We start from the raw sequence: 13,455 nt of genomic DNA on the forward strand, positions 1-13,455 counted from the left end.
TCCTGGCGGCGGCGTACTTCTTCTTCATGACGGCTGAAGCGGCGTTCGTCGATACGTCGTCGTGCATCTCAGAGATTGTTGAGGTGCACTCGGACGTCCTAGTCATGTTGGCGGTGGTGTTCAATGCGGTTGCCCCTAGCTCCGTCCTAGAGGGGTTGCCTGTCGTCGCGGTGCTGGTCGGTGAAGCGACTTGGGCGGCGATTGGATCTTGGCATGGCTGATCGGCGAATCGAGGTTGTGGAGTATGAAGGTCTCTGATCCTGGCGGATCTCATTGACCTGACAGTGCACCGCTTTAAGCATGGCGACGACCTTGGCGACCTCGGGTGTCTGCGGGAGCCGAGCGAGCTCGTTGGCGGCCACTGCCAGATTTGCGCTTAGGGTCTTGTAGACATCATGGCCGTCAACACGAACAAACACGTCATCGAGATTGCGTTGGAGTGGCCTTCCTTGCAAGTCAAGCCGAGCCTCGGCCATCGCAAGGGCAACCTCATTTGCTCGGCGCTGCACACGGTTGATGTTCTGGTTGTCGCGAGCGGCGCGTTCCTCCTCGGTTTCGTCGTTCTGAGGGGGGCTGTCGACGCTTACGTTGAAGATTGCGCCGCCACGGAATGGAGGGAGAAGAAGTAGTTCAGTGGTGGTTTCGGCGACGGTCTCCGTAGAGCCCTGGGACTCGGAGTCCGGATTCTCCTCTAGGATGGTTTGGAGGGATGCTCCGGGGCGTCGGCCGACGTGCAGCATATTGACGGCCGGCGGAGGCTGGTCTGCAATCTGGTCGGCGAATTTGCCCCTTATGACATCTTGGTAAACGGCGGCGGCGTTGGTGAACACGAAGGGTAGAGCCGTAACCCGTGGAGAAATATATAGAAGTAGAAAGAAGAATATAGATTTTTTGGAGGGTCCTAGTGGTCAGGTGCATGATCAAACTGATATGATGAGATTAGTCATAAATCTCTTTGCTGCAGAGAAGACTGAAGGTTTAGCCTTGAGTCAAAGTTTCTGGGATATTAATGATCTAGTGACAGAAAATGAGTGAGGCTTTGACTGCACCTTTCTTCTCAGGGAATAAAGGCATAAAGCTTGTATTTTCGGTTGTTATATTGTTGGAGATTGGGAGCGGGAGACATGCGTGTGGGGGCACTACGGTTGTTATGCTGTGGCCTGTGAGAGATTGGGAGTGGGAGACATGCGTGTGGGGGCTATAGGGCGTGGGATCTGTTGAGCAACAGGAGAATTTTACCACGATTAAAGGTCTTTGATAGATGAGAGATTATCCATATTGTTGTACTAGCATCACATCGACAATTTGACATTTAGAGCACACTTAACAATCGATCATGTTTTAAGACCTGTTTGGTTCCAAATAAGTCACCTACTTATAAGTTAAAAAGTGAAATAAATGACTGATTTTACCGAACACCACCAACTTATAAGTTACCCCTACTTATAAGAAATAAGCTGATTGCTTAAAACTTATAAGCCATCCTTTTCCGCGTGAGGCCCACACCTTGCACTTAACAGGCATAAGCTTATAAGTCATCTACAACCAAACAAGCATTACTTATAAGTCACTGGTTTTTAGTCACGTGACTTATGAAAACCAAACACTTAATAAGTCACGTGACTTATAGAAACCAAACAGGGCCTTAGTTCTGAAACTCTGAAGTCGCCTCTTACAAACGGCACTGCAACGTAGCAAGCTACACCAGACAAGGGACAGCACAATCTGGATGCAGGTACTTAGTAGTAATAAACAACTAACTCCTATCGTCCCACCATGCACAATGCACTTATTATCACTCTAACTATAATAACAACACCGCTATCTGAACCTTCAGTGTCTCAAACACAAACACAGGGACACCAAAGCTGAGGCCAGACAGGAGAGAAGCCATGGCGCTACCTGTGGTCTGCACTCTATGTGGTGAGGATGGGCGGGAGGTAATCCGACTTGTTGCCGAGGACGCGGGCACGGGTGTCGGGGAAGTTCTCCATCCCTGGCAGCTCAGTAACAGTGCCGTCAGCAGTGACACCGATCGGGTAGCTGAGGAGGTGGCCTGAGAGATCCTGCTCCAGGTCATCGCTCGAGTACAGATCCCAATACTTCACGGCAATCCTGTTCACCTTCTGCACACACTCCACGCTCTCGGGGCGCTGGAAGACATCATCCAGCATTCCCAGGTGCTCATACCACAGAGACATCCGAAAGCCGTGGATCTGGCCACGGGCAGGCTGCCTGGTCGCCAGGTGGTATGGCTGGTACGCGCCCATGGCGATTTCAGAGTCCCTGGCACCGTCCATGGACCTCTGGTTGATGTTGGCAGACCCAATGATGATGTACTCGTCATCCACTGAAATCAAACAAAAAATGTTCCATCTTGATCAACAAATGGACGCCTTTCAGGCCAAGCAAGAGAGAAATTCAAGCAGGAATTCGGCTGTTCAACATTTTGCTACCAAGAGTAATTAACTGTATACCTTGAATTATTTTTACTCATTCGAAAAGAATGTTAATTCCTTTTAAAAAGTGGAATTATATAGGACAGTTCTTCCCCATAAAATTTGTTGCTTTATATTGATGTCTTTCCTGTCCAGCATAGTTATGCTTTTAACTAAGAAAACATGTTGCTCCAAACATATGCACATCGGAAGAGTAAGTTTCACAACAACATCAACCATGCTCCTAAATTTTGATAAATAAAAGATATGTGGTCTATTAGAAAAACTACTGCCATATATAGTGTAATGCATGGCTATATAGAGGTTACCATCATGAACAGAAAATCTGACACCTCTGAAGCCAAGAAAAGAAAACAATGTAAGCAGGGTGCCCAATGCTTTGCTATCAAGATAAACCAACTATACCCCTTGGTTTCATTCCAAAAGAGCATCAAATCTTTGAACAAAGCAGCATTATAATAGCATAGGACAATTTCTTCCTGATATACTTTATTTATGCGTTAAGTTGATTCTACTGCTCTCTAAAATAGTTATAATTCTAACTTAAAGTGATCCCTTCCCTTGCTTCCAATACAGGTAAAGCAGAAATGCATGCTTTGTAGCTAAAGAAAATATGCTCCAGGTGTGACCGTATAAAATATATGTTCTATATCAGTTAACTTAACCGCGTTAAAAAAATTCAGTAAACTTAAAAATGAAATATAGTGCAATACGAGGGCAAAGCACAACTGATTCATTACCTATCATCATTTTGGTATGAACATAGATCATAAACCTCCTAGCCTCTTGAGCCCGGATGTAATCAGTGTCAGGTTCTGGGTGTTCCTCAGGTTCATATTCTCCCTCCTGCTTCACCTCGCGGTTACCTAAGCAGAAGAAAGTGAGATATTCCTTGGGGTTTGCTTCGATTCCCTTGGCTTGGAGAGCTTGTGTGATGTCAGTGTACATCATCTCCATTGTTCTCCTTTGCCAGTCAAGGATTGCCTGAACAGAAGCACTTTCTGGAACACCCTCAGGCCACATTGGCACCACAACATAAACAGTAAACCGTTCCCCAGCTTCAATCTTGCTGACAATCTTCAATGAGAGCTCCTTCGGAATCAAGTGAAGAGCACCAATTTCTTCTGGCTTGATGCCTTCGGGCTTCCAGCCATATGAACTTCCAAGGAAGTACTGATTCTCAATGTAGATGAAATTCTTTGCCCTCCGGATGGCATTTATGTATGCATCCTGGATACTCCGGTCGATGATTTGATCCTTTCCACTCACAAGCCCAGCTCTTGCAGCTTCCTCAGGAGTCTCAGGGAAACCAAAAGCAGCACCACCATCAATGGATCTGAAGAGCTGAACATTCCATGTTTCTTTGTCCTCCGGGAACATCACAGGAGAAGGGGGAATAATAATGTCAGAAAGATCCCTGAGACGTACAAGGAGGTCCTTACCACCCTGCTTCCTCCATCTCTGCTCAAAGTTATAAAGAACATCCCAAGCAATTGGTCCTTCCAGCCGTGAATGAATATCATGCCATGGCTCTCTTGGACCACCTTTCTTGATTGATCCACCCTCAAAGTTTGGCTGGTGGAAGTCATCATGATGGACAGTGTCAAGTGTCCTAAACAAGGAGTGGTACTGGGTATCATATCTTCCATCACAAAGGTCAATGCCACCAATGAAGCTGACTATCCTCCTTTGCTGGGAGCCCTGGTTTGGCAGCTCATGGTCAACCACTACTATCTTCTGATGGTGGGTGAACATAGTTGATATCTGCAGATCCTGAACAAAGCTGCCAGAATCATCAGGGTTGCGAGGGCACAGAACACAGTTGACGTCCGTGCCATGGAAGTAATTTGCAGTCTCCTCATCATGGGTAGCCATCAAGCCATCCTTCTTAAGCAGGCCGACTGAAGTCCTATCATCCCACACTAGCATAAGGACCCGGACACCTTCACTGGCCTTCCTCTTGAGCAACTCCCCAAGAGTAACATCACCACCAGGTTTCGGCCTGTTGGTGTCCCTAACCAAGGTGATCTCGGTGTACACGGACCAGCCAGTGATGTAAATCAAATGCTGGGCCTTGCTTATGGCATCAAAGATATCCTCCCAGCACCTGTGTGGCTCATAGTTCTTGCCATCAGCAAGCGGGATCCTGGGAACGAAGTTGTCCGGGACATGAGCGTCCTGGTACAGGGTAACCTTACAACCCTGTCTCTGCGAGAAGAAGGTGTAAGGAACACCAGGGTACTTGGTGCTCCGGACACCCCTCGCCCAATTGCGGTCCTTGAAAACATCAAAGTACTGAAGCTTCACATGGATCTTGCTGTCTCCAATAGGCTCGCGGTTCTCATCACAGATTTCAAGCCACTTGTCGATCTCCTCTCCGTCCAGGAGGTCCGTGACAGGCAAGTACGCCCTCCCGATGAGCGACGCCCCAATGGGGTTGTCGATCTTGACGGTGAAGATGACGTCGGCAGCCATGTGCGCGCAGTAGATGTGGAAGGACTCGTACCAACGAGGATTGATGGGCTCGTTGGAGATCATACGTGTACGCCCGACGCGGGCCTTCTCCAGATCAATGGTGGCATATATCTTGGTGCTGCCCTTGCCGACACCCACGGTATCCTCAATCCCTTCCACAAGCTGTTGAAACGAAACGAACATGTCGTGTTAGCAGAGCAAGAGACGAATCCGGTGAAACGAGAGGCAGGCATACTTGGAGACGAGCCTAACATAGACTGATCGAAGGGAACTATTGAGTGCAGGAAAGTTCTCTGGAGCAAAATTACGTAGAACAGGCAGTCAATGATGAAGCAATCAACAGTAGAGCCTAATCTGGAGGCAGACAGTGCCGCCATTCATGAATTATTCGTTGATTGATCTGTCTCTCTACTAAGTACTAACCACATCACTCATCGCGAGTTGGCGCGACTGTTGCAGGCTAGCATGGGTGGAACGGAAGAAGGGAGAAGGGGAGACTGAGGAAGTACCTTGCGGATGAACTTGGGGGCGCCGCCGCTGGCGCGGTGCGGGTTGGAGAGCGACTCGGCCTCGAAGATGGTGGCGTGGAGCGTGCCGTGGAGCAAGATCTGAGCCATGGCTCCCTCGTCTCCTCCTCCTCCTCCTCGCTGTCAGCCTAGCAGCAGCGTCCTGCGGAAGCGGAACGATCGCACGCCCGCGGAAGAGCGGAAGAGCATGAGCAACAGGGCAGTACACTAGGGACAAGTAAAGAGGCCGCGCGCAGATGAGATCGAGCCCACGCAACCGCGAAACGAACGAACGGAAAGACGGCAGCGGCGCCAGCCAACCGGCAACCGAGCAACGGCTGCCTGCCCCCACCTTTCCCGGCCGAGGAGAGCAGAGCAGAGCAACGGCCAACAGGGGGAGAGGGGTGGGGAGCGGGGCGGGGCGGATCTGAGCGAGGCCGCAGCACTAGCAGAGCCTTCTGCTTAAGCAGCACTGGTTAGAGGATAGCGAGAGGGTTAAGGGAAGGCATTAGCCATTGGATTACCGGTTCCAGTCGGGCAGCGAGGGCGAGATCGCCGCGATTGATGATGATGGGTGGCCACGGTGATGGCGAGAGACGACACGCGGGCGCCGCGGGGGTAGAAAAGGAAGCGAAGGCGTGAGATGGGAAGCCGATCCGATCGGATCAGGCGGGCGAGATTTTACAGTATTTTTCTCTCACACTAAATTAGCTAGGAGTAAATAATTCATGATACCATACGGTCTTCAGGCTGATTAATGGCGCGGCTGGATCGACGGAGTGGTGCTGGTGCCGCACCGTCACGCACGCGGCAGCTGGGAGGAAGATCCGAGAAAGTCCGAGCTGGGGATGGAATGGGACCCGGGTGGGGCATTTGTAATTTTGTTTTCTTTGCGCTTCCGATGCCCAAGCCGTGTGCACGTAGCGGGGGACGGGCGACGAATCCAACCGGGTTCCCTCCACGCACGCGTCGTCTCCGCTGTTCCACAGATCCTCGTCTCGAGGAAACAAAATAAAAAATAAAACGGGAGAAGTGCCTTGGAAGGAAGTGATGTGGACATGTGGTGGGTACAGGGTACTCAAGTCGCCCAGTCAACCGTCGCCGCGGCTGCCTGCCCCCAGTGGGCACTGGGCAGTGACCACCACCGTCCATTTAACCCGCGGCAAATCGCCATCATCATTCATAATAAAAAACCACGGCATGTCGCCGTCCTCCGGAATCCGGATGCGACGTGCCGACTTCCTACGAGCGCAACCCGTGGCTAATCATAATTATTATCAGTTCGCCTCCTGGCATTTCGTAAAAAAGACAAGCCAAAGCTTTCGTATTTCTAACAATTCATCTCTCTATATTTATATATATATATATTTTTGTTTCGTTGGTAGTCCGAGTCGGGTTCCGAGAGCCACCGAGGCACCGACGGTCAGAGACTCAGAGTGCCCGACATCGCAGTCACACGCAGCCTCCCGTTCGCGGCGCCGACGACGCTACCCTGGGCTTTGACCTCCTCGGTTCCAGAACCAGAACCAGAATCGGTGAATCCGCTTCGGTCCCGGCCTCAAGAAGGCGAAGACGGTGGGTTCTGACGAGAGTTTATTTTGCACTCTGCCGACGTTCCTGACGCCGTCGTAAATTAGTCACAAACTATGCAATTAGTTAAATTTTTTTTATCTATATTTAATACTTCATACATGTGTCAAACATCTAAGATAATAAGGAGTAAACTTTAGGAGGAGGAACTAAACAAATGTTATGCCGACATCATCCAGGACTCTACTAGTTGTAAATTGTATTAGCCCACAGGATCATCGGCTCAGATGAGTGAACCACTCACCGGTCTTGTCGAGCACCCGCTAGTGTTGTCGAGCACCCAATAGCCGTGCCGACCACGAACAAGTGTTGTCCGTCCCCAACGCACTATGGCTAGAGCTTGAAGAAGAGAGAACAGAGCATGCACACACAGTACAAGACACCGGCGTTGGCCGAAGCCCTATCTGAGAGATGGTAAATCTAAACTCTCTTTATTGAGTTGTCGTGGTAGTCTATTTATACAACTCTATCCATCTAGTCCTAGTACAACTGTCCTGCTGCAACAGTGACTATAACATATAGGGCTGACTCTGCGCCGGCCTTTGCATGTGGCTACAGTGCTGCGGGTGAGCCATGCGGCGCCTGCACCTGCAGCGGCTACAGTATCACAGCAGGGGGCTTTTCGGCGCCACCTTCCCTTGTTGTGTTCACACAAGGTAACAGTAGATTATCTAACAATCTTCTCTTAATCCTACTGCTAACCCTTGTACCCTTCCATGTCGATCATCTCCTTCAGCTTCATGAGTCGAAGACGTCCGAGCGGTTTGGTGAGGACGTCCGCGAGTTGCCGACCAGTTGCGACGAACTCGATGACGATATGCTCTCCATCGACACAGTCCCTGAGGAAGTGGAACTTTACGTTGATGTGTTTACTCCGGTCGTGCAGAACCGGATTCTTCACGAGGGCGATGGCGGGCTGGTTGTCCACCATCAGTGCTAGTGGATGAGCTTCCACACCGGTCAGCTCGTCCAGCAGCCGACGTAGCCACACAACTTGGCACGCCGCTGTGGCCGTCGCTGATTTTTTTTTACTATTTGGCCTTTTTTTTTAAAGTTTCTCACAAATAGACCTCTGGTGGAAAGAATTCAGGAAATGGACCCTTGGCTCGGCGCTAGAGTGACTGGCGCCGAGCTAGGCGCCGTAGATCTTGGCGCCGAGCTCCCTAAATATCTACCACTCCACCTTTCTTCTTCTCCCTCTCGCCCTAGCCGACCCTGCCCACGCCCGCGCCCGCGCCCGTGCGCGCGTCGTCTCTACTGCTCCGGCGGCCGAGCCCGTGCCCTCGCCGTGCCGCGCCGCCACTGCTCCCTCGCCCGAGCCCGCACCGCGCCGCCGTGCCCTCGCGCCGTTGCCCGTGGTTGGCTGCAGCGCCGCGCCGCCACGCCCTCCACCACCGTCCTCGCCTTAGCCGCACCTTGGTCTCCACCGGCCGCCTCGACCTCGCCCCGCCTTGCCCCCCTCTGCCGCCGGCCTCGCGCCCGCCTTGCCACCGTCCACCGCCGGCCTGCCTCCCGCGCCCGTCGAGTCGGACTCGCCGCGCGGAGCGCCGGGCACCCCGCGGCCGCCGCGCGCCACCTCTGTCGTCGGTCGCGCCACCGTGGGCCTGGATCTTCGGCTTGACCTACACCCGTCGTCTGCCGATCCGGAAAGGTAAAAATTATGAATATGCAATGTACCTATTTAGTTGGTGTTTGTTATTTACTAGTTACTGTGATGACTCAGTTAGTTGATTTAGTGAGATATATATGTAGATAGATAGAAGCATAGATACATTGGTAAATAGATATAGTTAGATAGCTACTTAGATATATAGTTATATTTGTAGTTAACTACATATGATCTAGCTATTTAGTGAGTACACTATAAATATATATGTAGTTATTATCTTGATTACTTAGTTTGTAGGTAGAAAGTACTTGTTAGGTACTATCTATCGTCTAATTTGGACTAAAGGACATGTGTTTCATTACGTTTTTAAAATAGATGGATAACCTAGTGACCATATATTATGGAGGCACGGTTGAAAGCGATCGCTATGGATATGTTGAGTTTTTTGACATGCAAAGCGTGCCTGTGCTATTCAATGATAGGCCTTCATTTAGTGAGATGGTTACAAGGGCTCGGGAGGGCGCGGCGTGGGCGATGGAACACGTGAGCGTGAAACAAATGAAAGGAGAAAAAAAATTATCTCTTTTGCAAATACAAAGAGAAGAAATAATTAAATATAGGCAGATTTGGCAAGGTTCTCAGAAATACAAAGAGATTCCTTTTGTCTTAATTCTCTTTCCTTCTGTGTTAATTCTCTTTCTTTTTGCTCGTTGCCATGTATACTGATGCATGCAAACATGCAATGTGTATATGGATAGCACAATAATTTTCTACTTCATATTTTGTCGTGATTCCTCTATCACATGATAGGCAATTTTCAATCAAAAAGAATTATGCATATGGGAGATGTCATGGGATCGTAGACGTGGGCAGACGAACGAACCAAAACAAATGTCGCACCAAAAAAATATCCGTATTTTATTCTTTTTAGTTGCAGGAGAAAAGAAAACGCAAGTCTAACGCGCTACCGGTCGTGCTCGGCGCGGAGCGCGCAACACCAGGCCGCGACGGGCCGGCCCAGCAGACCGTGCTCCCCCTCCCCACATCCAACGCGCTGCGGCCTGCCTTCCCTTCCCGAGCGAGGCAGCGAGCACCCAACGCTTTCTCTTCCGCTCCCTTTCGTTCAGGCAGCGCAGCCGCGGATGGCGACAAATCCGTCTCACTGTCGGAACCCCAGCCGGCGAGCGGTGGCGGGGTAGGTTGCAGCGGGGGACGACTGAGCAAGTGCTCCGCTCACTCCGCCGCGCGTCCAGATCCCTTTTCTTCTTTCTGCATCTGATTCGACGTGGTTTGGCTCCTGCAGGCTTCTTCGGGAGTTTGCGGCGAGCGACGATGGAGGAGGAGCGGTAGGTGCGGCGGGCTACGACGGAAGAGCTGCTTTCGATTGTTATTGAAGGTTTTTGCTGTTTTCGGTTCTCTTTTGCCGCGTGTCGTTCCTTTTTTTTGCATCTACGCCGATGTGGTTGGGTCTCTTTGCAGCTGCCATCCGCGGTTCCTTTAGCGTCCATCCAGCTCCGTAGCAACTCCTTCCTCCATCTGCTCTGGCGTCCACTGCAATTCTTCTTCATTGACGACCGATGTGAGTACTACTTTTATTTTGTAGCAATTTACATTATCTGTTTGTGTCAAGTTACTTAATAATGAAACTTCATTGAGTTGTCTTTTGTTGTGGCAAGCTACTCAATTGCTATTGACATTACATTTTTTGTTAGATTTTAAATTTTAATTATTCTTGCTAGCATTATATGAAGGTGTGCATCTATCCATCACCTTTAGCCTCTTTCGACTAGTTTTGGAGTGTAGAAAATCTGGGAAGTTAAAACTTACCTTTTTTAGGTAGGCTTGCTCTGCTCAGTATTATTAGCAATGAACTATCTTTGATCAATAATGATACATGGTTTTGTGCCTAGACTCATTCACTTTTTCATATATGCAATGGATGGACAGTGGGGAGGATATACCAGTTTTGTGTTAGGACTCTTAGAGGAATTTAAATTTGGATGTGCACCAAAAAAAGAGAATAGTTTGGTTAACCAACTACATGGAATTAGGCTATTAGTAAAAAAAAGAATTCTGCAAGTTTGGTATTATAACTATCCTGCACCTTCCGCTCCAACCTAGTGCCGGACTTTTATTAGTGTTTATGGGGAAGATATGGAAACACCACCAGAATTTTGGTTGCAAATTAGTAGATACAAGAGGAAATTCCCTTGCCTATGTCCTTTCATATGCTTGTAACTAGAGTTCTACTTTTGTGCTCTATATTTTTTTTCCTAGTTGAACAACTCTGCATCATGGCTTTTTTATGTTGCTCTTGTCGATACAGTAACTTTGTTTGGTGGAAATTCCTATTTTTAGTCTTTTGGTTACCTTGTTTTCTATCGAGACTTTTCCTATTTTTAAGTATCTTTTTCTCTCCAAATAAATAGAAACTAGGTACAACCTTTTTGGTTACCTTGTTTTGTAAGTCATACTGTGACATAGATATCTTTCTTTTCTTTATAGCAGTCACTTTTTTTTGTTCATTTGTTTGCTGTAGTTGTTGCATTTCACATTGAGCAGTAGCAGCAGGATGGTTTGTGCTTTCTTCCACCTGTTCATCAGATAGCCATTGTAGCCCAGTGGCAGTACAAGTGCAACAACTCGAGCTGGAGTATTTGTTTCTGTTCTGCAGCAGCAGGGTAGCACATCACATTGAGCAGTAGCAGCAGGATGGTTTGTCCTTTCTTCCACCTGTTCATAAGCTAGCCATTGTAGCCCAGTGGCAGTACAAGTGCAACAACTCGAGCTGGAGTATTTATTTCTGTTCTGCAGCAGCAGGGTAGCACACACCAATTGTTTCTTCTTTGTTGAGGTTCAGTTTGATTTTAGTTATTAATTTATGTGTTAGCTATTTCCGACTCCTGTATATTATGTTTCCAATATCAGTCTTCAATTGTAGTTAGCAATTTCATTTTTTAATTTCTTTGTGTGTTTTCATTTTCTTATATGAGTTAGTACTTTCAGTTTTTGCAGTTTCAGCTATCATTTTCTTTTTTTAGCTTATTAAGTATGGCGTGTTATATGCAGTTTTCATTTTGCTTTTAGTTTCATTTTCCATAATGAAATTTCAGTTTGAGTTACCTTTCATTTATGTTTTTAGCTTTTAAAGTTTTCTTTCATTTTGCTTTCAGTTTTATTTTTTCAATGAGCTTTCAGTTTCTTTTTCCTTTCATTTTTCTTTTTAACTTTTGAACTTTTGTTTCATTTATCTTTCACTTTTGTTTAGTCCTAGTTCAGTTCTTAGAGTTTTGCTTTTAGTTTCATTTTTCTTTCAGTTTCAGTTATCTTTCATTTTAGTTACAGTATTATTTCATTATAAGTCAGTTTCAGTTTCCTTTTTTTTGTTTTTAGCTTCTAAAGTTTTCTTTCATTTTGCTTTTTCTTAATGAGCTTTCAGTTTCATTTTATTTAACTTCTAAAGTAACCCTGTTATATGTTGTTTTCATTTTGCTTTCAGTTTAATTTGTCTTAATGAACTTTCAGTTTCATTTACTTTTCATTTTTGTTTTTGTTTTCAGTTTCATTATTATTTCATTTTAGTTACAGTGTTAGTTAATTATAAGTTCAGGTCCAGTTTGCTTTCATTTCATTTCTTAGCTATGTCAGTTCACTTCATTTAAGCAATGTTGGTACGAGTATGCCGAAGTTAATCTAGATCTAGATCAGTTTCAAATTTTGTACCCACTAATATCCAAACAAAGAAACCCATAAGTTTTAATAATGTTTTATCTCTTTTTGTTCATAGATAGCTTTTTTCATGTGTATATGTTTTATATTTTTTGAATTTTTTCTTTCTCCCACTGTGGTAATGATTGTGGGATCTTCTCTGTGATGTTTTTGGAGAGGTGGGATGTCACCATTGATGTCAGGTGGGCATTTGACTTTTCTGATATAGAAAATATAAGAGTGAAGCTTGCGAATTCAGTATTTTCTAGCCCAACTAATTTAGTTGACAAGGCTTTAGTAAATTTCTTCTATGAGCAGGTATTCACTGGCTCTCTTTTGTCCTTAATTAATTTCTTCCTATTGTTATCCGTTTTCCTTCTATTTTTTTGTTTTTGTTTTTGTTTTGTGCAGGACCTTGATCCTCGACTATTCAAGTAGGATTCCATCAGTATATTTAGTTCAGTTGGTAGGTCCCTCCTTTTTTACCTGCTGTACTTGCTAAGTGTTTCTATCCTCCGGTTGCTTTTTTGTCTCTTGTGTTTACTCTTCGATTCAAAATATTTTAGTTTTTTTTCTGTTTGGTTATATTTCTGTTTTGATTGCATGTAGCTTGTGATTTTTCCATTCAGATGATAAAGCAAAGATGGCTGAAGACCTTACCTGTGATGAGCTTCACTAGTACCTTTTTTGGATAACAATCTAGTTATGTTTGAGCTGAGAGACGAGTCAGCGATCCGACGACTGGGAGTTTATTGAAGAATCTGTGCCAGTTTGGATCGCTTGTTGGTTTGATCTAGAGCTGTTTAGTCTAGAATGCTACTAGGTCTCGAACCTGATGTTTTCCCCAGCTATGTTCTGGTGGGATGTTTTGTGACGTAGGATTTCGCGATTTTCAGTATTGTGATGGATACTTTTTTAGAAGTTGCTGTGATGGTCATGCAACTTGCTACGAGGAAAGTTGTAATGTGCTACTTACATGTAACCAGCCTGTTCGCTTGCTCGTAAACGATCGTAAATTTCCAGCCGGGAACAGTGTTTTTCTCTCACACCAAACCAGCCAGCAGTAAATAATCCACGATACGATACGGCCTCCCGAACAGGCTGAACA

The 13,455-nt window shown here is 46.6% G+C and overlaps 2 protein-coding genes and 1 long non-coding RNA gene across 7 annotated transcripts in view; 1 reads left to right on the forward strand and 2 right to left on the reverse strand.

The window, feature by feature from the left end:
• Positions 1-13,455, reverse strand: part of LOC136461682 (rhamnogalacturonan I rhamnosyltransferase 1-like) — a 158,889-nt gene that overhangs the window by 40,230 nt on the left and 105,204 nt on the right. The gene's annotated exons all lie outside the window — the stretch shown is intronic.
• On the reverse strand, positions 1,541-6,119 carry LOC136461676 (phospholipase D alpha 1-like). Of its 2 annotated transcripts, none has more exons than XM_066460967.1 (4): positions 5,965-6,119; positions 5,444-5,603; positions 3,200-5,096; positions 1,541-2,350 (listed from the first exon to the last, which is right to left on the reverse strand). In XM_066460967.1, the coding sequence occupies exons 2-4, from the start codon at positions 5,549-5,551 to the stop codon at positions 1,917-1,919; spliced, it is 2,439 nt and encodes an 812-aa protein (XP_066317064.1). In that variant the 5' UTR covers positions 5,552-5,603; positions 5,965-6,119; the 3' UTR covers positions 1,541-1,916. The 2 variants fall into 2 exon arrangements, with proteins under 2 accessions (XP_066317064.1, XP_066317065.1); XM_066460968.1 differs by lacking the exon at positions 5,965-6,119 and adding an exon at positions 5,793-5,943.
• Positions 9,685-13,447, forward strand: LOC136461677 (uncharacterized). Of its 4 annotated transcripts, none has more exons than XR_010760425.1 (5): positions 9,685-9,834; positions 9,943-10,035; positions 10,119-10,218; positions 11,179-12,813; positions 12,977-13,447. It is a non-coding gene; the product is annotated as an uncharacterized lncRNA (long non-coding RNA). The 4 variants fall into 4 exon arrangements; XR_010760427.1 differs by having other exon boundaries at positions 11,314-12,813; XR_010760424.1 differs by having other exon boundaries at positions 10,119-12,813.

The sequence above is a fragment of the Miscanthus floridulus genome, chromosome 6 (genome assembly GCF_019320115.1).
Source record: "Miscanthus floridulus cultivar M001 chromosome 6, ASM1932011v1, whole genome shotgun sequence".
Classification (NCBI taxonomy): Eukaryota; Viridiplantae; Streptophyta; class Magnoliopsida; order Poales; family Poaceae; genus Miscanthus; species Miscanthus floridulus.